The sequence below is a fragment of the Echinops telfairi genome, unplaced genomic scaffold (genome assembly GCF_000313985.2).
Source record: "Echinops telfairi isolate 266 unplaced genomic scaffold, ASM31398v2 ScPeMD7_31;HRSCAF=116, whole genome shotgun sequence".
Lineage (NCBI taxonomy): Eukaryota > Metazoa > Chordata > Mammalia > Afrosoricida > Tenrecidae > Echinops > Echinops telfairi.
Genome location: NW_022103928.1, coordinates 39,279,621 through 39,302,432, shown reverse-complemented (window position 1 = coordinate 39,302,432; position 22,812 = coordinate 39,279,621). Strand labels below are relative to the sequence as shown.

The window sequence follows — 22,812 nt, the reverse complement described above, 5'->3', positions numbered from 1 at the left end:
CAAAAAATAATTAAAACAGAATAAAAGAAAAATGTATTTTTCTACCTTTTAAAATAAAGTTGACTCAAAGAAGAAAAAAAAAAGAGTAGAGGTCCCCAACTGACTATTGTAATTGTCAATAAGTAAGGGTTCCAATTCCCCAGTAAAACATTGAATTGGCTCTTTTAAGAACTATTCATGAAAGAACAAACTGACAGCAGCAACTCAGGAGATTAGGTAGGAACTTTATGGGCAGTGAGTTTATGTTGATGAGGAAGGACCAACTCAGAAAATGAGGGTTAGAAGGATTGCACAGCTCAAAGAAGTAACCTTTGCCACTAAATGGCAGGTGTAGAAACTGTTGAATGGGTATATGGTTAGCTGTGTGTGTGTTCTCAGCAACAATAAACTTGATTAACTTTAGAAGAAAAAATAAAATAATTTTCAAAGAAGGACTCTGATGTATTCTGCTCATTTCTTCCATGGTGTTTTGTATATATCTCTCACTAAATTCTATTATTTTTTTGGTTATAAAAATATACTATTTTCTTTCATTTGCATTTTAGTTATTGTCTCCTCTTTAAGATTTCTCCTTAACTAAAACCAAAAGTTGGTACTTCTCCAATTCATATGACTTCAGAAATCTTTCAATTAATCTCATATACCTTTGAGGAAATATTTTGCCCATGTAACAGATGAGAAAATTAATAACTCAAGTGATCACTGTAGGCCTCCTGAGAACATTATGGTAGAGTGCAGTTTAACAGTAACTTCTAGGGCATTTCTAAGTGTACTCATCACTGACGGATCACTTATTTTTGCTGTCAGACAGTATTTTCCCATAATAAATATTTATGTACATTTACAGATTTTTTATATATATACAGAATATACTTCCATTTATATAGTCAAATATTTTTTAATAAAATGCTTTGAAAGATTATATAACACGAGAAATTGAATGTATAAAAGATGGCTGATAGGTAACAGAGTGATAATTTTTTCAAAGATCCATATTACTGAGTTTATCCAATTCAGACTGACTGTGGGCAATGTGTTAAAGAGAGCGAGAGAGAGAGAGATTTAGAACTTTTATGTTTAGCATGCCATTTCTTTCTTTCTCTCCATTTCAGAAAAATGGGCTTCATGAACACAGCTTTTAACACTGAACAGATTTACCCAAATCAGACAGCCTAGGTAGCTCTCAGAGATCAGCATCCTAAGCAGGGAGGGTTAAAGAAAGCCCTCATTACAGCCTCAGGAGGAAAATGCCTTTGCCTCCCCCACCCCTTCCTCAGCCCTCCCGCTCTTCTCTGGAGGAAGGAAAAGAGCCAGGGTCCTTGGCTGGCTGCTAGCCTGGGAACCTTTGTTTGTGGCAGCTCAAGAGTCCACACTGGTTGTTCGGATTTCTCCCCTTCCTCACCCTAAAAACCCTGCCTTTTCTTTACTGCAGCCTAAGCTGCTGTCCTTTGTCACAGCCCAGAATGTCACTATTTGGGGACGTTGGGTCACAGAAAGGTGATGTTTTCTTGTGCACACTTTCCCTGCATACCAAAAAAAAAAAAAGTGCTTTTTTTTCCAGCCTTCATAATTTATGCTGTCTCCATTTAAGCGTGTCTAAATTATATCGTAATATTTTCATGTTTTTCAAAAGCAAGTAAGGATGTCATTTGATGGAACAAAGCACTCAAAAATGGTATTAACATTTCTTGGCTTCCTCCACTCACTGCCCCCCACCCCACCCCCCGCCACAGTCCTAAGACTCTTCTTCTCCCCCTCCAATTTGCACTGTCTCCTAGTATCTACTTAGCAGACATATCTGTCCCTTAATTGTTTCATTTTTAAGTGTGCAGCCATTCTAATGGCTTGGTGTCCAACTTCATGTGTCCATTTGATGTTTCAGATTATCATTAAGTTAATGTTGCTTGTCGAGATTATATAGTTGTGCTGCACTACAGTGTAAGCACTGACTATAAATATCAAGGTTATTAATCAACTCTCTTAATTTTTCAAAACAAACAACACAGCTTAGCTTTTAAGCATCCCGAGTGTCTTCTTTTAATTAATGCATTTATGTTGCTTCTCTTTTCAACTAATTTAAACTTCAAACATTTCCCCTTGTTTTCGCCCGAGCAGGTGCTGCTTTCATGTTCCCATGTCTTTCACAGAGTAAGTAAATCCTGTTTTCACTCCTATCTTCAAGCCCGCAGCCCCTCGCTCTGGGGACGTAAGGGAATCCAGCCTGCTCTGACTCCTGTTCAAGTCTCCTGAAAAGTTCCAGTTCTTTCAGCCAAAGCACCAGGCATCGTTAGAAACATGACTCTAGGCTACAGTACAATTCACCCTGGTTTCAAAATCATGAATTTTACGTGACAAAAGAACCACAAATGTTTGTAGAGCGCATTGTTGTTAATAACAGACTTCAAAGTGAATGATCGCTTAATTCATGTGATTGAACTGCATGTTAGCCTTACACACAAAGATGATTTACCTTTACACGAGTTGGGTTTTTTTCCCCAGAAGTTTTTGATGTATCTGCATGTATATTCTTGTAAAAGATCACTTTGGGAACAGGTTTCATGGTTAAGGTGTTAACATCTGATGAAACCTCCTCTTCATAATCTAAATTGGACTGTCTCATAATTATTAGAGAAAAGAACACTGTAATTACATTAGAGGTAAAAATGTTGTTTATAAGTAATTACTCATAAAATTTCAAGTGAATGTTTTTCTTCAGGCATGCCTTCAGGCTTTTGAAAAGTTCACAAGCAAAAAAACCTGCCCTCTCTGTAGAAAGAACCAGTATCAAACCCGCGTGATTCATGATGGAGCACGGCTATTCAAAGTCAAGTGTGCAACGAGGTAAAAAAAAAAACAAAACCTTCCTCAAATCGGTCCTGAAGCCAGTGCCTAATTAGAAACAAGACAAAACAAAAACTCACTTGCTAATTGAAAGTATCTATTGAGAACACTAGCTAATGATAACTCATGTTTTAAAAGATGGGGGGCGGGGGTTGTCTCTCCACTTGGCCACCAACATCTCCCCAGTGTCCTACTTCCTATTCCAAACTCACTACCGATTCCAAATCAGAGCCACCCTCTAGGACAGGGTAGAACAAGCCCTTTGGGTTCCTGAGACTTCAATCTTGAACCCTTGCGAGCCGCCTCTTTCTCCCAGAGAGCAGCTGTGGGTTCCAACTGCTGACCTGGTGCTTGGCAGCTCAGTGTAGCCAGCCCACTCGGTCACCAGGACTGATACCGGCCTTACGTGAATACTGAAACATTTGTTAACGTCATCCTGGTGCCATTCTTTTCACATGCCTGCGTTTTAGAATCCAAGCCTATTGGAGAGGACATATTGTTAGGAAGTGGTACCGGAACCTGAGGAAAACCGTGCCACCCAAAGATGCCAAACTGAGGAAAAAGTTCTTTGAAGAAAAGGTAGGTGTGCATGTGTTCTAGTCATCTCAGACCCAAGTAACAGCAAAGCATCTGAGCCCAGCAAAGCACTCTGGGTGTTTGCTCCAACTTCAGACAACAGGCGGTGGCATAGCCATACAGTGCAATAGTATTGGATGGGTATGAGCCATTAAAAGGCCTCAGAGTCCCTGGGTAGCACAAGCTTTTAATTAAGATCTCCACGACTAGCCCAAAAGTTGGTGGTTCAAACTCCCCCAGAGGCAATTCAGACAATGGGCCTGCTTCCAAAAGGTCCCGGTCTTTAGGACTCCCTAAGGAGAAATACTGCTCTGACACACGAGGTTGCCATGAGTCAGAATCATCTTGCAAACAACCACACCAACAGCAGCACCATGGGCTGTGGTCCTGAAACATGCTGCAGCATGGATGGAACAGGGTGTGCTGTGGAAGAAGCCAGAACGGAAAGTCACCTAGTGCAGGAGCCCACTGATTGGACGGAGCCAGAATTAAGTAAGTCCCGAAAACCACAATGCAAATGGATGGTTACCAGTGATTGGAGGTAGAGGTGGAGGAATGGGAACTGGCTGCTCCAAAGGCATGGACTTTTCCTTCTGGGGTGATGAAAGCCTTCACAACAGTGTGCAAGTATTAAAGGCTAAACAGAAAAAGAAAGAGGTCGGTAGCGAACACTGATTCCCCAGATAAAAACCCTCCCAATGACTCTGCAGGAGATGGGCCTCATAATCTGCTTCCGCAAAGATTATAGCCAGGAAAACCCAGTAGGGCAATTCTGCTCGGTCACGTGGGGTCAGGGCCACTCGGAGTAGGAACTGACTCAATGGCACCTGTAACCCCAACAGCCACCGCGATATAAGTTGTCAGTTGTCTGCAATCATGTCAGGAATTCACAGCTGAGTTCATAAGACTAACAATGACAAGAAAGCTTGGAGACTCATTTAATTTTTAGGGCTTTTTAAAAAATTAGTTGAGATGCTACTGAGAGTATTTTCCACAGGTGCTAGCTTTCCAACCTAGATGGTAAATTTCAGAGAGCTAAACTTCCAGATTTTCTTTCTGAGTAAATCATAAAATTTCTAAAATTGGACTAAAGGTAAATTTTAAAAGTTATTACTTGCTGTGTTTGAATAAATCTAATCTCTTCAGATCAAGCAATGGAAAAGAACATTTCTGAACTGTCAGTAAATGAGGGGATCAGATGTTAGGAAAAATAAAGTCCGCAAAATTCTACAGCTTTATTGAGTTTCCTGGGCCCGCTGAGGATCAATATGTATGTAAGAGTTCTAGAAATAGAGAACTTCAGCATCTACCCTTTCTTTTAACTGTTTGTTTTTTCAAAAATACTCTCATGTTTCCCTTCCACTGTTGTAGAATCTCCTCCTGTGAAGAGATACAGTCTCCAAAACCCACAGTAGCCGGTCTACCCCATCCTCTAAGGTCCCTATCAAGCAGCAGCATCTTGATGGCAGGGAGTTTACCTTTATCTAACTCTCGTCCCAAAGAAAGAACCCTCCCGGTGCAGTGGTAAGGTGTGGCAGTCTGCTTCTGTAAAGATTACGGCCTCGGAAACCCCACGGGGAGTTCTGCTCTGTCCTATCGTGGCAGTGGGAGTTGGGATCCACTTAATGGCAATGAGGGTTTTAAGACCACAGGCCACAAGAAGAGGGATGGTAAAAAGGAAAGGATGCAGACTTTGGAGCTTTGCACACCTGGGTACAAATCCAATTCCCTCCACTTTAGTTGTGTAGCTTTAGGCAAATGACAGCTGCTCCACACCAGTTTCCTTACCTGTGATGAAAGTGACTATTTCTACCTACAATGTTATTCTAAGATCTTAAATTCTGAACACTCGGTTTGCAGAAAGCCGTGCGTGACAGTTGAAGCTTGAAACAGAGAAGAGTTGTGCAATCGCCACCACAGTCATTGTCAAACCTTTTCTGCTTTCTTGCTGTCATGAGGGCCTCATTTCCCCCCAACCTCTCCTGCCAGGCTCCTAGATCATTATTAATCCAGTCACTGTCTCTGTGGATTTACCTACCCTGGATTCCATATACAGAAAAGCATACAAAACACAAACAGGATGCAAACAAACAAAAAATCAACAACAATGACTATACAGCAGGGAGAAAAACCTCCATCAAAAGGAAAGCAGGAAATATCAAAAATTGGAATAAATTTAAAATGAGTCAAGGGAGATCAAATAATAAGGTGTTACATTTTCCCCTAACTACTTCTGCCATAATCAACTTTTCAGTGTGTTGTGTCTGACAGCAAGGCTATTCGCATCCCTAAACTATGGTCAGAGGGAATTCACCAGAGGCTTCATCCAATGAGGACCTTGCAAATGGATTTTGGGTATCCACTGTCATCCATAGCCTTCTCTAAACTGAATGTTCTGGCACCATTCCTTCCTCCAGATTTGCATTTTATTATTTACAATCCAGGGATCACACAGGCTGATACACTTCTTTGTGGATTTAATCGGTGTCTCCACTTAGATGGTTGCTTGCTTTAAGACCATCCCTTAAGACCCCACTCACTATTCTTTCTGATAGCCAGGTACCATCTGACTTCTTCATTATACTTTGCAATAACACTCATATCTTCAGTGATCTCTTTATGGAGGCTAGTCATCAAGTAAGGCCATGGAGCCTATAAATCTTTATGTGAGCTGACAGCCTCCCACTTCTCCAAAAGAGCAACTTGCAGGTTTGAATTGTGCTAACCTTGTGGTTTGCTGAAAACTCAACCAACTATGCCACCAATTTGAATTTACTGTATTAATACATTATTCATGTTAATTCTTTTATTTTGTTATATTAAATATTTTCATTTTTGATAACAGCACTCTATAAAAGTACAATGTTCCTACATGCTGTCATTACCACTAAAACTCCTCATAGTCACACTTTCCTATCATTTTCTGGGGAAATATTAGTTATACAGTTATGTAGCTCTTTCCTAACCCTGTTTTGTTTTTTCACCTTTTAGCCTGCATTCTCATTTAGAATAACAACTAATAATGGAAGGTTAATCTTTACTTTGTAAAGTCCACCCCCTCAAAGTATAAATTCCTTCCACTTTTGAGGCCTCCCTAGTGAGCTTGCTATCACTTGTCTGTCAGTGGGTTTACTCAGTGTTGTTGAAGAATTTCCCATAGCCAACACCTTTCTTTGGAAGAAAGATGGGGCTTTCTACTCCTGTAAAGAAGTTGCAGTTTTGGACTGCACAGAGGCAGTACTCCCCTGGCCTCTGGGGCCCTAGGAGTCTGCAGCAATTGGATGGCAGCGAGCTTTGTTTGTTTGTGAAGAGGGTTCAGCTGTGTTTCCAGACTAAGATGAGACTATGAAGAAGGACTAGGCTGTCTCTGAGGGCTTAGCCACTGAGAACCGGGCGAAAAGCAGCAGAACATTGTAAGATGTATGGTCTGCTGAAAGGTTAGTCTTTCAGGTCAGATAGCACCTAACACAGCACTGAAGCAGAGCTGTGTTCTCAAAGTGGAATTGGCCATAATGATGTGGATAGAGTATACTTTTTGGGACCTTCATTTCCTGATGAGGAAAGCATGACTCACAATTAGAAGAAACCGTTGCCGGCATCTATTAATCATCAAATACAGAGTGTATGAATTATGAATCTAGAAAAATGGAAAGTTGTCAACAATGAAATGGAACACATAAAAATCAAAATCTTGGGCACAGTGATCTTAAATGGACTGATATTGATGATAGTGAATCAGATCATCATATGGTTTGCTAGGCCACATGATGACAAGGACCACCATGGGCGACCAGTTCATGGATGAAGAAGTGGACAAGATGTACCGTGAGGTTCCCATCAAGTTAAAAAATGGCAAACTAAGGCCTTCAGTACAACTTATACTTTTTCCTTCATTACCATTGATTCTTGGCCATCTACTACTACTTAAAATGGTTGGATGTTGACTGGTTCTTTTTGGGACAGTGACTCTATTCCATCTTCTATTGATGCTTTTGCATCAGTCAATGCTTGTCCTTAGAATCTTTTAATATTGCAAATTGAGGCTTGAATTTTGTCTTCATTTCCTTCAGTTTGAGATATCCTGAGCATGTTCTTCCTTTTTGGTTTTCTAACTCCAGCTCTTTGTATATTTCATTGTAATACTTGGTCTGCTCAAGCTGGAAGAAGTAAAAAGTTGGGGAAGACAGCTACTTGGCCAACTGACCGGAAGAGATCCATATTTGTACCCGTTCCAAAGAAAAGGGACCCAACAGAATGCTCAAATTGTCTAACAATATCAATTATATCACATACAAGCAAAGTTTTGCTAAAGATCATCCAACAACAGTTGTGGCAGGACATTGACAGGGAGCTGCCAGATTCAGGCTGGATTCAGAAGAGGATGTGGATTTCATTGCTGATGTCAGATGCTTGACTCACAGCAGAGAAAACCAGAAAGATTCTTGCTTGTGTTTTGTTGATTATGCAAAGGCTTTCAACTGTGTGGATCATAACACCCTATGGATAACATTGAGAAGAATGAGAATTCCAGAACACTTCATTGTGCCCATATGGAACCTGTGCATGAACTCCAAGAGGCAGTCGTTCAAACAGAACAATGGAATTCTCTATGGTTTAAATTCAGGAAAGGTATTTGTCAGTGTTGTGTTGTATCTTCTCACCTTACTTATTCAATCTGTATGCTGAACAAATAATCTGAGAAGCTGTACTATATATGAAAGAACAATGCAGCAGGATTGAAGGGAGGCTTATGAACAATTTTTGATATGCAGATGACACACCCTTGCATGCTGAAAGTGAGGAGGACTTGAAGCACAATCCTGATGAAGATCAAGGATTGCAGCCTTCAATATGGATCACAACTCAATGTAAAGAGCAGGCAGTGCTTTGTTCTGATGTATGCAGGGGCATTATGACTTAGTACCAATTTGACAGCATCTAACAGTGTAAAGCAGTGTGATCATTTATTTTTTTCTAATACCTTCACTGATTTACTTAAGTAGTTTTCCAGATCTATATAGTTACCAGTATTTGCAAAAGAAAATTAGGATTCTGGCTCCCTTTGAAGTTATTATGCTTCACATTTAATCAAGAAAATATATTTATATTTATTTTATTTATGTATATATTAATCAAGAAAATAAATTTTATGTTGCTCTCAAGAATAGAACCATATTAACTACAACATATGAGCCAATACATTTAAATTACTGTATCTTGAAGACAAGAAATTGAACCATCAGTAAACTGTTTTAGTGTATATGGAAAGGGCATTCTAAATTCTGCCATGAGATTCAAGATATATTCCATCCTTGTCCTGCATTCAGGAACAGTGGGTGGGTCTGATATATACAAAGGGGTACCCCCCAAAAAAACAGGATTTCCCCCAAAGCTATGTATTTAATTTTTTTTACAAAACAACCTTATCACCTCTATTGCACTTGATACATTTGTCAAATCTGTGATTTCATTCTTGGAAACATTTTTCAAACTCATCTGTTTGGATGTCTGACAGCACCTCCCTCATTTTTTTTCTTCACCTCTTCTATGTCATCAAATTGCTGTCTTTTCATGTCCCTCTTCATTTGTGGAAGCAAAAAGAAATCCACAAAGAGCAAGGTCAGGTGAGTCAGGTGTGTGGAGCACAAGAGGCATGCTGATTTTTGCCAAAAACTGGCCCACTGAGATGGCTGCATGCGCAGGTGCATTGTCATAATGGCAAAACCACTCCCATTCTATCACAAATTGGGGCTTTTTCATTGCACACTGTTATGCAATCTTTGCAGAACCTATAGATAGAACAGTCTGACCTGGTGGAACAAACTCCAAATACATTATCCCACTCACATCAAAAAACAAATGAGCATTGTTTTGATCTTTGATTTCACTTGATGAGCTTTTTTGGGGTGAGGTGACGATGGCATGTTCCACTGGCTTGATTGACGTTTACTTTCAGGGTCATAAGAATAGCACCATGTCTCCTCACCAGTAATGACCTTGGGGAAAAAATATGGTCACATCAGAGCTGTTCTTTCAAAGGACAGCTATGTGTCTACTCTTTTTCCTGGTCAGTCAGGACCCCAGGCACAAATTTTACAGCTACCTGTCTCATTCCAAAATCTGTTAAAATTCACTAAACCAAGCTCCAAGATAGTCCAGATAACTTCCCCATCTCTTCAATGGTCCATCGTTGTCCGTCTTGGAGCACAAGTGTGTGAATTTTTCAACATTTTCATCCATTCAGGAAGTTTAAAGATGTCCAGAACGAGATTTGTCATCAATGGACATTTCACCTTTTTTGAAATGAGAAAACCACTCATACACTTGAGTTTTTTCCATAACACTGCCCTTGTAAACTGCGTTCAACAGTTTCTGCAGCATTTTTCCTGAGAAGGAGACAAAATTTCACAACCACATGCTATTCTCTGAAATTGGCCATCACAAAAAAATGAGGTTCAAGCGAAACTGCTTTTATGAAAAAACTCACTGTGACCAGAAAGAACCTTCCCAGGTGACAACACTGGATGCACTAACTCAGAGCAAGTTGCTGGATGCTCACCAGAGGGAAGAATGCATACTAGGAAAGCTCTGCTTTTTTTCCTTTTGGGGGGTGGGGTGGAGTGGTGGAGAGACCCCTCATATTAGCAATTCCTGAAGTAGCTTTTCCTCTTATTAGAATATTTTCAATGGAAGGAGAAAAAAGGGGCATTAGTGGAATCTGAATAGAAAGTCTACAACTCTACATTTATATAAGAAAATTAGAAGAAAAAAAAAGGAAAATTAGTGCTTTCCAGATAATCTACTTACTATGTAGCATAGATAAGGGTGTGTGCTAGTCTGGGTACACTGGAGAAATAAATTTATAGATATTCATATGTGTATAGGAAAAAGCTTTATATATAAGATCACTTGAATATTGATTCAGATCAAGTCCATAAGTCCAATATTAGCCCATATGTCTAATACCAATCTATAAAGTCCTCTTCAGACTCAGGAAAAACATGTGATGATGCCGAATGCAGGAAGAACATAGGCCGGTGGGTGGGAAGTCTTGTGGTCCAGTGACATTGTGTACATCTCAGCGCTGACAGGGCTCTCCATGAAGTTCCTCCAGCTCAGGCCACTAGTAGTATTTCCATGTGTCTTGTCAGCTGTAATGTCTCCCAGGGAGTGAGCAGAGAAAGATAGTGTGTCCTGCCTCCAAGGAGGAATGCAGGAGTTCCCAGAATCCTCAGGAAAAGGCCATGCCCACACAGAGGCCTCATTCGCTATCACCTGATTGACAGGCTAGACTCCACCCCTTCACTCTTAATCCTCTCAAATTGACAAATGATGATATAACTACCACAGAGTGTAAAGAATACTTAAGAAAGAGAGGGAGAGCTCCAGTTCCCATTTCTAGGGAAATCATGTGAAAATTTTCCCCATACTCAAACCCCAAACACACTGTCACTATTTCCATTATGATTTATAGGAACTCTGTATAAAGACTTCTGGTACTAAGTCTTTATTGGAGTAGAAAGCTTCATTTTTCTCTCATGGAGCAACTCATGAGTTTGAACCACCAGCCTTGAGGTTAACAGTCCAATGACCAACCCAGAGGGCTACCAGGACTTCATCCATACTCAGTGCTGCTGAATCCTGGTTAAAATATTCCCATTTTATAGGACACCAGCAAATTGTTGAAATTCCCAATGGTTTACTAGATAGAAAAAAAATATGTAGTTTTCTTGAACACTGAGCCAAATTCCATTCTGTATAGAAAGTAATTATTAAGCGTACTTTTAGTTCTCTGCTCCTACCTAGTTTCAAAAAGTCTTTTACCAGCATAATATTTTCAACTTAACCTAGATTCTTCATATTCGTTTTCCAAAGTAAACATACAGTTTTGACTAATTTGTCATTTCTAAGTAATGTCTTTCATCTCCCATCAGAGATAGTTAATTTCTAGCGTTGTAGTTCACTCAATACCATAAACGTTACTCTTCCGCAATTGTTTTTCATCCTTCTTTTGTAACCTTTGCTTTTGTATTCAGTTGTTGATTTGATTTCACTGCATCAGTCTGATCATTCTGTCTTGTTCTCCGAGTTACTCTCAGTGGTTTCTAGTATGTAATAGTATTGGCTTGAAGGAGAACACCAGCCCATGTGATCAAAGGATTGTAAATAATAAAATCCAAGATCAGAGGAGGAAATTGTATTAGAGCTTAAATTCCAAGGACTCAGTTTCTAAAAGGCTATGGATAACAGTGAAATCCCCAACTCCATTTAAACTGTCCCCACACAGTTTACATCTCCCTTGAATTCCCTCAGATCATTGGCAAGGGATGTGAATAGTCTTGACCTCAGAGTGCATTGAAAAGTAAGTTACTGCAGCTATAAACCAAACTCACTGCCATCCAGTCGAGAACTCATATTGACCTTGTAGGACAGGGTAGAACTGCCCTTGTGAGTTTCTGAGACTGTAACTCTTTACAGGAATAAAAAGCCCCATCTGTCTCCCTCAGAGCACTTCGTGGTTTCTAACTGCAACCCAGTGCATAATCACTATGCCACCAGGGCTCCTTACTGCAAATATAGTGTGAAGTCAAAATTAAGCATTATCACTTGTTTTCCCTTTTGACCCATTTTTTAAAGTTTGTATTCATTGTATTGTTTTGCAAATATGCAGAGCCAAACATACATGCACCATATCAACAGTTTCTACCCCTACCACTTAGGGCATTGATTATATTAGCTGAGCTATGCAGCCATGCTCCCCCTCCTTTCTGAGTTGTTCCTCCTCCATTAACATAAACTCCCAGCATCCTAAGGTATCTACTCAACTATTCCAGTCATTGTTCTCAACTACACCCCATATCCAAAGCCAAACCAAGTCCATGCTGGCCCCCTGTGACCCGTGTTTAATTTCTTCTAGCTTCTATAATCTTCTGCTTTCACATGGATTGAGGTTTTACTGTGTTTTATATTGTTTCATTTGTATGTGAACTATGGGACAAAAATGTTAAAATTTCGTATTGGCCCTAAATTCAGATATAATTTATTGATTTCACATAATATATTAATTATATATTTCATAGTCATTTTACCTCGTGTATGTGTGTGCATATATATTTTTTCATGCACTATAAGAACATTTTAAACTGTAAGCTGTACTTTGATTTGATTTAATGTACATGGGGGGTGCTTCTAAAATTCATGGAAAAGAGAATTAAATGTTTTCACAAACTTTCACAAGTCCCCTGGAAAAACCCTAGTGGTTGTGTGGGTTAGGCATTAGGCTGCTAAGCGAATGGTCAGCTGAAGGAACCCACCGGCCACTCTGTGGGGGAAAGGTCAGGCTGCGCCCGTGAAGACTGACAGTCTCAGAATAGGCTCAATGACAGTGGGCTTGGTTTGGGGCTTTAGAAAGCAAAGAATTAAGACACACAACTGGTTTTCCTAACTCACTGTTCATTACCAGTGACCTTGTTCTTTTTTTACTCTGAAAATACCTTGTACTGGTAAGGATATTTTGAGAATCCAAAATATAGCACGCACCCATTGAGTGCCATGCGCCCATGCCAGCTCATAGCGTTTCTGAAACAGAGTGGGACTGCTCCGTGAGGACTCGGTAAACTTGATCTTGACTGAAAGGCCTAGAAGCAATGAGACTGTGACTCCGTCCAGAAGCAGAAGACCTCTTCTTTCCCCTGGAGAGCAGCTGGTGGGTTTGAATCACTGACCTCGAGGTTAGCGGCCTACCTTCCTACCCACTATGCCACGCCGGCACCTTCAAACAGAACAGAGTCAGCTTTTGTTTAGTACATGAAACACAAAGCAGAAGGAAGACATCCGGGCTTTCTGAGCAGTTTTGTGCATGTTAAGAGCAGTTCCCAGCCATGTTTGCGAGGCAGCATCACTCTAGGTTTCAAAATACTTTTCAGTTATAGAACATTGGTTCTATCTTCACTTTCTAACATTTCTAACTTTCTAACTCTAATCATTCTTCTTAGAGCTCTTTCACCTCTACAAATAAGTCCTCCTGACTGAGTCCATGTGTTTTCCGCTTCCTCAAGAAAGATAAGTAAACCAAACCCAGCTGGCAGGTGAGTTCTTTCCTCATCGGCGCCCCCACTGCCTCCTGGTGAAGTGGGTGGCCTGTGCACCACTAGGGATCCCTCTTTGGTCCTGTGTTTTCCTTTGTGCTTGCTTTGTGAATGCAATCTCTCCTCAAGTTTACATGGTCATTTCCATGAGGAGGAGGATCACATCCTAGATATCGGCCCTGTCAGGTCTACAGCTCTGCTCCTGTTCTACATTTCCAACTACCCACACACCCCATTGTTTCTCCTTTCTCTGTGCCCACTCTGGCCTTCCCTTTCGATTTGTGTTCATAGCACCTTTGCACTCCATCGCTAACCGACCCTGCAGCATCCTTTGTATGGGTTGTGCCCATTCTTACTTTTGTCGCCCTGTATGGGTTGTGCCCATTCTTACTTTTGTCGCCCTGGCTCGATTAGAGTATATCCATTTTCAAAGCCCAGTCTAAGCCTTCTTCCAAGTTCATCAGTGTACACTAAGCCTCTGTTGTGTGTAAAAACAATACCACTCAAGAGATAGAAAAAAAACAGAAGTAGAAATTATATTTGCACTTATTTGAGTATATTACAAATTGGGTTTTTCCTCTGATGTTTTTGAAAATGAGCCCAGAGTTTTGAATAGCTAATTCATTTAAGCCTAGTATCTAAAGAAAGCTTGAATAAGAAAAGACAGATTTTGGGGGGCGGGGGTAGTGGGAAGAGGGAGGGGTGTTAAAATTACTCAAGAAAACAAACTTTACAAGTACTTTAGAATAGTGGCTTTTAAACTTTTTCTTAACCCACATAAGAAAATAAAATTTTATACAGCATTTTTTATACAGTACAAATAGGCCAGCACATTTTTCCCAAAAGAAAACTTACTCTCTCTACATCCTAAGTGCTACAATACTTTCTAGTCTATTTAATTTTTAAAATGCTGGATTTACTACCTTAATATAACTCACTGATAACACTTTTTTGATAAACATTGCTTATTTAAGCATCTCTTTCCATATAAATAACTACTACATCAAATACAAGTAATTATTTCTAATTCACCAAAGACAGGTCCAATAACACACTCTGAAAAGCAATCTGTCCTCATCTAAGTTTCTTCGATGGGAGTCATGGTGGGATGTTTGATCTTATGCATATTCTGTCACTTAGATTTGTCCTTCTCCATAACCGTTTTCACGTATTGAGGTTTGGGTCATAATTTCTATTGGGTAATAACCTGAGAAATTATGAATTCAATCTCAATAAGTAAACTTTTGGAGAAGAACAAGCTGAGTAGAACTCAAAGTAGAACTGCCCTACCAGAGTTTCAAGGTTGTAAATCTTTATGGAAGCAGCCTGCCACGTAGTTTCTCCAGAGAGCTGCTGGTGAGCCTCAACCACCAACCTTCTTTCTGATTAGTAGCTGAGCATCTACCCATCGTCCCACCTGGGCTCCGAGGGTCATGATCAGCCAGACTTAACTCACCTGCAACAACTCTTATTGATAATTTGGTAAAGAAATAGGCATTTTGTAATTGCCTCTGACTTTGATTATCTATTTATATTTTTATTTTTTGAACAATTTTATTGGCACGTAATTCATATATCATACAATTTAATAGTTCCATCATAGCGAGAAGAGTTGTACAATAATGACCACAAATTTTAGAGTAGTTTCCTCTTTCTTGTACTCAGTGTTATTAACTCCCTATTTCTCCCTTGCTGTACCCCCAAGAAACCATTAATCCAGTTACTGCCTCTGTAGATTTACCTATCCTAGATTTCATATACAGAAAAACATACAAGCAGAACAAAGTAAAAAAGAAAAACTCAATTGGAAAGACAGTAGAAAATATTAAAAACTAGATCAAATTTTTAGAATGGGTTAAAAGGGAGATAAAATGATAACATGTTAAATTTTAACCTAACTACATCTGCAATAATCCACTTTCCGATACATTCTCCATTATAGCAAGGCTATTGATATCCCTGGTCTATGGTTAGAAGGAATTCACTGGAAGCTTAATCCACATATAATTATTTCCCCTTCACATTTTTTTTAACTGAAACAACTTTTAAGTGAGTCAAAGGAAGATAAAATGATAAAACATTACATTTCAACAGAACTATATCAACCATAATCTATACTATTCTCTGTCTGTTAACAAGGCTCTTCACATCCCTCAACTATAGTCAGAGTGGATTCACATGAAGCTTAAACTAAGTGTACCCTGCAAATGGATTTTTGGCTTTCCACTGTCATCCACAGCCTTCTGCAAACCAGGTGTTCACAATTTAAGATCTGATACCATTTCCTCCTCTGAATTTGGACTGTACTATTTGCAATCCTTAGATCACACGGGCTGATGTGCGTCTTCCATGTAGACTCAGTTGATGAGTGACTTCCATGGCTGCTTGCTTGAAAACAAGCTGTTAAGACCCCAGATGTTATTATTTCTGTTAGCCAACACCATCTAGTTTTTTACTCACACTTTGCTACAGCACCCATATCTTTAGTGATCTTTACATGAGCATTAGAATCAAGCAGCACTATAGATTGGGGCTAGAATTAAATACAAGCCCCAAATCCATTCATATATTTATAGTTTGTATGTCTCCGGTTCACCTTAGAGACATCATTGTTATTTTCTGTTAGAGAACATTATCAATCATCTCCCTGCAACATAAGGGAATTCTGTTGATAGTGTCATTAATTTAACCAATGATATAAAAGTTTTTCAATGTTGAAAGGGGAAATTATAAAAATACAGGCCAGCTACGAACTGCAATACATGAATTGTTGACTTGTACAGATTTAACGCTTTAAGTGACTCGACACTAATTACACAAACAATGGAGGTTAGTGACAATGCAAAACTTTAAATAATATTCATTGACATTAGCAGAACCACACCTATAAGATTTATGCATGTCATAGTAAAGCAAGGAGGGCATTAAAATAATAAGTACATGATAGTCCTGGCCCACCATTCATTGGGCACCCTCAAGACAAGAGACCCAAACCAAAGTCCAACAACCACCAGCTCTGTCCTTGGGACAGCAGTCAGCTGCTTCTCCTAAAATGAGGGGTTTCGGCTTTAAGTCCAAGGGCGACAGGCGAATTTGCGGGAAAGCCCAGTTCACTTAGTGGAATGTCCACATGGAGTCTTTCTGGGGTATGTAGGGTGTTGTGTACCTCAAAAGAACACATGTCTTAGAACAGAAGTCACAAATATCCATTTTGAAATCAGGTGTATTCTCCCCTTGGAGTCGACGTAAGTATTGTCCAGCATTTCATCCCAATGGGAGGTTGCTCCTCCCTATTTTTCTACCAACAGAAATGTAATCACCTTCTCCAAGATATACATGCTCCCCTCCTCCCATCTTGACTGGAATTTCCGGTAAGCTTTGCTTATCATTCTGATATCACCCAAATCTGTTGATTCGGGGTGGCCTTAACACAATTTTTTATAGCAGCAACTGAATGGTCATCTCCCCCTTCCCTGTCTTGAAAAGCTGACCCCAGCTAAAGTGAGATCTCCTCTGTCAATGTCGTGTTTATGATGGACATGTGAAGGGCATGTGTGTGGTTCATGGATGTCGTCAGGCTCTCTGCTGTGTTCTCTGGCAGACTGGGTTAGAAGATTACATGACCCAGAGGCAGAAGCCTACCTGCGTGGTGCTGTTGCTCCTTATAGTAGTGGACTCATACCAACAATATTTGTCCTAGTGTGAGTAGCTAACTTCACTCAGCATACGGTCCCAGGTCTCCCCGTGTCCCGAGGTGTTTCATGGCTTCCTCACTGTTTGTTCGGGATGGATAGTATTCCATCGTGTGCAAGTACCAGAGGTTTCCTCTTATCGGTTCTTCTCCTTGTGGACAACTGGGCTGTTTCCAACCGCTTCCTGTGGTGAACTGTGCTGCAATGAGCATGGGAGATGTTCAGGAATGTTTCTGTTCTGCCCCTATGTCTTTGGGGCATCTGCCCAGCAAGGGTATTGCTGCATCGTATGGCATTTCTAGTGCCAGTTATTTCAGGTGCGGCCATGTCACTTTCCACAATGGGTGTACGTAGCTTTCCATTTTTAAATTCATATTGGAATCAAAGAATACCCAGTCCCCTCTGGTAACTAATCTCACCCTTGCTCAAGTATTCCATTTGGCATAATCATTGGAAATCTTTAAACCCAAATCCCATTTTAAAAAGGAAGGTTATATTTAAAGCAATGTTCCATATTAGTGACAGTCTATTCTTGTCACTGCTTCTTGTTACCTATATGGATTAAACTCGGAGAGTGCCCTTTATGACAGACCAGTTCTTAGTCATTGATCCGATCTTCAACTCATGCAATTTGGTTATCTATTCTCCACTTATCCAACATAGGAGCCCTGGTGGTATAGTGGTTACATGCGACCACTACAAGGTCAGCAGTTCAAAGCCACCAGCAGCCCTGCAGAAGAAAGATGGGGCTTTGTACACTCGTAAATAGTTACAGTCTCAGGAATTCATAGGGGCAGTTCTACCCTGTCCTGTAGGGTTGCTACGAGTCAGCATCAATTTGATGGCAATGAGTGTGTTTTGGTTTTTGTTCCAACTCGATGAAAATTACTTGCTGAAAGAAAGCATGACTCAATAATTTTAATCCCAATTTTTTATTATCGACGTGTTTTCATGGAAACTGAAAGATTAGTGAACTAGGCTATTGGATTTCACATACACAGGGTTTGATAGATGTGTCCAGACTACAGGCATACCTCAGAGATAGTACAGATTTGGTTCCACGTTAATGCAACAAAATGAGACATGACATTTGTAGTTTACAGTGCATCTCAAAGTTGGTGTGTACAAAAAGGGAGTCTACTAAGTGTGCAGTCTCACTGCCATTGGGTCAATGCCAACTTCAGTGACCCTGTGGCACAGGGGAGACCTGCCACTGAGAGTTTCCGAGACTGTTTCACTGTTGACAAGAGTTGAATGCCCTTTCTCTCTTGGAGCTGCTGGTGGTTCCGAACCGCCGACCTGGAGGATCAAAGCCCCACTGGTGACCCCGGTTGGAGTATTGTGAGGATTACCAAAGTGTGACACGAGACATGAAATGAGCAGATGCTTTTAGGAAAAACGGTACCCGTGCATTGACGCAGTGCCTGCAACAACGGGCTCAAACGAAACAACGATTGTGCGGATGGCAGGCGGGCGCGGGCGAGGTGTCCTTCTGTCGGACAGGGGCGCTCTAGTCGGCACCGGCACCTAAAAACAGCAACAACGTGGACTTGTTTGACGCAAGGTTGCCACAAACCTTCAATTTGTCAAAAACACGGTATTTGTGAAGCATGATGAAGCCAACTGCAATAAAGCAAGGAAAATCGGTCTGGGTATGTATGTATGCAAAAATGAGAGGATAAACCAGCAAAAACTACTGAGTGAAAAGTTGTTTCCAAAATAGTATTTTCCAACAGTTTCGAAATATCACGCAGGGATGACTAACAATTTTTAAGAGAAAAAATTTTTTACAAAAGAAAAGTCTACCAGATGTTTCACCAAAGGTCACAATGAGCTCTGCTGCTATTGTTGAATAAGCAAATACTGGGCTGCCAGCTACAAGGTTGGCAGTTCAAACTCAACCAGCCACTCCTCAGGAGAAAGATGAGGCTGTCTGCTCCTGTGAAGATTTACAGCCTCAGAAACCTTGAAAAAACTCAGTGGCAATGAGTTTGGGTTTTTTGGTTTTGAATACACATGAAATAGACTCACCATCAGCACCTTTGGATTTTCACGACAAAATATCTAATGTGAACCCAACTATGGCAAAACAACCGGATACATACAAAATAAGGAATATTTTACAGAACTTGGATGCTTTATAACATCATTATCATAAGAGAAAAGAAAACGACTGGCTACCTCTCCTTTATTACAGGAGTCTGAGAGATACAACATCAAAGTGGAATAATAGATCTTTGACTGGATCCTGAATCAAAACAATAATAAATTGGGATAAGTTTAAAAATTAAATATAGATTGCATATTAATCAGTAAGGCATCCATGTTAAATTTCCATACGGTGCTAATTACATTTTTATGCAAGATAAAATGCCTTGGTTCTTAGGTGGTACATATTGGCACATCCAGAGGTAAAGTGTTGTGGCATTTACAGGTAATCCTTAGTTAGGCCAAACACTCACACGTTGATATGGCCGAGAGACAATAAGTGCAGTATAATGCTAACAAAATATAACTTCAGCAGTTTAGAAATAGGATGCACAGTTTGTAAATCCCAGGACATTGGCCTTGCACTAGGGACAGGAAGGAAAGGAAAAACAGAAGGGGAGAACCAAAAATTCAGATCAAAAAGCAAACCCAGGACTGTCGAGTCATGCTGAGTGATAGTGACTCTCTAGCGCTCCAACAGAGCAGCTGACGGGTTTTCTCTTTGTTGCATTTGTATCATCGATCTTTGCATTCATGGCTGAGTGCTGAACCACTGTTCCTCCAGGAGGCCTACCTACTGCCACTGAGTTCATCCTGACTCAGAGAGTTTCCAAGGCTATGCATCTTTATGAGCATAAACAGCCTCGTTTCGCTCCCAGGGAGTGGTTGGTGAGTTTGAACAGACACCTTGCATGTAGCAGCACCAGGCATAACCCCCAGCACCACCAGGGCTTTGTGGGTAAAGAGAGTACAGCATATAAACAACAAATATGAGACACTCCCTAGACTCAAATGTTTTCCATCTGGAGCAAAGAGTTGAGCACAAAAGCTGAACCAATGTTTGTAGAAGAATGCATTATAGAATGCATTCATGATTTGGAGAGTGGGAAAGGCCTTTCTAAATAGGATTGAGAATATTTTCAATGCCATCTGAGTCAAAAGCTACATAAAAGTTTTAAAACTTCTAGACAGGAGGAAAAGTGAAAAGATTTTCCAATTCAAAGGGTCAGGAACAAATATGCTTGATATGTGACAAGCAGTTTACAGAAGAAACCGATGTATGGTTATGTACCAAGACATTCGACTCACCATTAAAATAGCATTAAAAAAGACAACACATTATTCTTACTAAATGGATATGAATTTTAAAGTTGGATGACAGTTAACCTAGTGCTGATGAAAGTGAGGAGAGTGGACATTAGATAGAATGATAGATTCATCCTAGCTGATAATTCTCTAATCTAGAACTGGGTCCTTCTCTAAAAACAAACCCCACAGATATATTCATTAATGTTGCATTAGTATGTTCACTGCAGCACTGCTTAGAAAAGAAGTAAACAACCCAAAAGTTCACTAGTGAGGAACATCCATACAATGAATTATTCATACAGGTTCAAAGACCATGGTAGACAAATATATGCTGGAATTAAAATTTTCTGAAATATGTAATCACATGAAAAAGTAAAATGCAAAGTATTCCTATAGATTATCTTTAAATGTATAAATCAGAAACAGGTGGATTTGGTTTTTGCTTTGTTTTTAGGGTCATACAGTAAGAATCATAAGAGTAGTTCCCTTGGAAGAGAGAGAAAAAGCACATAAAGATATTTTTAAGAACATTTTTATATTATATGCAATTTTCATGCCTTATTATTTTTTATTTCAACAAGCTATCTGTATAGATTTTCTTATTTTTTATTCTATGATTTCAATGTTAAATGAAAAATATTTGTAATAAAATATTTAGTTTTTAATCAGCTGTACTGAGCTATAATGAACACATTATAAAATTCAATCATATTAAGAAGGGTGGGCAATCTTCATGCCAATCAACTTTGGGACATTTTCTTCCTCCTTGTACCCATTGATGGTGACTTCCATTTCCTCTACACTCCCCTTTTGTGCCCTCAGGGAATTATTATTTCAGTGACTGCCCTCATCAAGCCTGGCTTCCCAATACAGAAAAACATCTGAAACAAGGGCAAAAAGGCAGAAAAGGGGGGGGGGGGAAGAGGGGAGAAAGACCGAGGAACAATCACCATGTAAAACAGTGAGAGACCTCAACCTAAGAAAGAGCAAACTATACTAAAAATTTAAGCTAAATTAAAAGTGGGTTTGAAGGGAGATCTAAAGGCATGGTGCTACATCCCAGTCTAAATACAGTTACTGAGATAAAAGCGCAGTGCCAGCAGGAAAGCGGAATACGCAACAATGAGAAAAGAAAAGCACATAACAGGAATGTCAAGGTGAAAACAGGATGGCAAAAAAATATGATTGAGATATATTTCTCTAATAACAAGCTGTTAGATTGCATTGAAAAATTATTATCAAGTGCTTATTAGAGACACGATTGAAATAAAAACGTTTTCTATAAAGGAATGTTCAAAGAAAAACAAGGCCAATACAAAAGTTAAATAAGTTAATAAAATCATTAATTTTAAAGTGTGTTTGGAAATGTTGAATCTATATTAAAAGCTATTTGGTTACCATGACAATGAAAACCCTAACATATACCATGATATAGAACTAAAGCTATAATTAGAGGGGAAATAGTGGCAAGTGCATTTCATTTTGAATAAAAAAGATTAAAAATAATAAACTGTTCAAGTAAAAAAGTTAGGAAACAACATAAAAACCAGAATAGATTTTTTAAAATAGTTTATTAAGAAAAAATAAGACTGGCAAGCGAAGCCAATAGCTGTTAGAAAGACTGTAAGATACAACTATGAACAACTCACTAGGATTTAAAAACAAATATGAGATATAGTCTCACCAAGATTAAAATAAGTTTGATAAAGCTGGATGCTTAATAGAGGAAGAGAAGAAACAATTTTAAATTTATAAGAAAAGTTGGATCTAACTTTAATGTCATTAAATCTGAAAATACAGTTGAAATTACATTATTTGGCATGACCAAGTTTAAGATAAATATCCAACAGTCCATTTTTCCCTTTATAGTAGCAATAACCAGAAATAAAATGCAATCTCAAATGACGCCTTTAAAGTAGCAACTATTTAAAAATAAAATTAACAAGGAGTGTGTAAGGCAGTGATAAGAAAAAATTTTTTTTTCTGATTAAATAAAAGGCTTAAGTAATTTGACAGCTTGGCACCATCAGCTGTCTTCACCGCATTTGCTTATGTACCCACTTTGTCTTCAGCATTTGTGTCGGGGTAGGCTGGTGTGTTTCTTCCTTGTGGGTTTTGTTGTTTCTTAGCTAGATGGCCTCCTGTTTGTCTTCAAGCCGTTAAGACCCCAGATGCTATGTCATTTGATAGCCTGGCACCATCTGCTTTCTTCACCACTTTTGCTAATACACCCCCTTTGTCCTCAGCGATTGAGAAGGGACAGGCTGGTGTGCTTCTTCCAAGGGGTTTTGTTGTCTCTCAGCTAGATGGTGCTTGTT

At 39.5% G+C, this 22,812-nt stretch overlaps 1 protein-coding gene across 1 annotated transcript in view; it reads left to right on the top strand.

Annotated features, from left to right (window-relative positions):
- RNF32 (ring finger protein 32) overlaps positions 1–22,812 on the top strand; it is a 53,302-nt gene that overhangs the window by 16,321 nt on the left and 14,169 nt on the right. Inside the window, exons 4-6 of the mRNA XM_004702331.2 lie at positions 2,116–2,148; positions 2,717–2,841; positions 3,312–3,420. Coding sequence (XP_004702388.1) covers positions 2,116–2,148; positions 2,717–2,841; positions 3,312–3,420 — 267 coding nt within the window. The remainder of the gene's footprint in view (positions 1–2,115; positions 2,149–2,716; positions 2,842–3,311; positions 3,421–22,812) is intronic.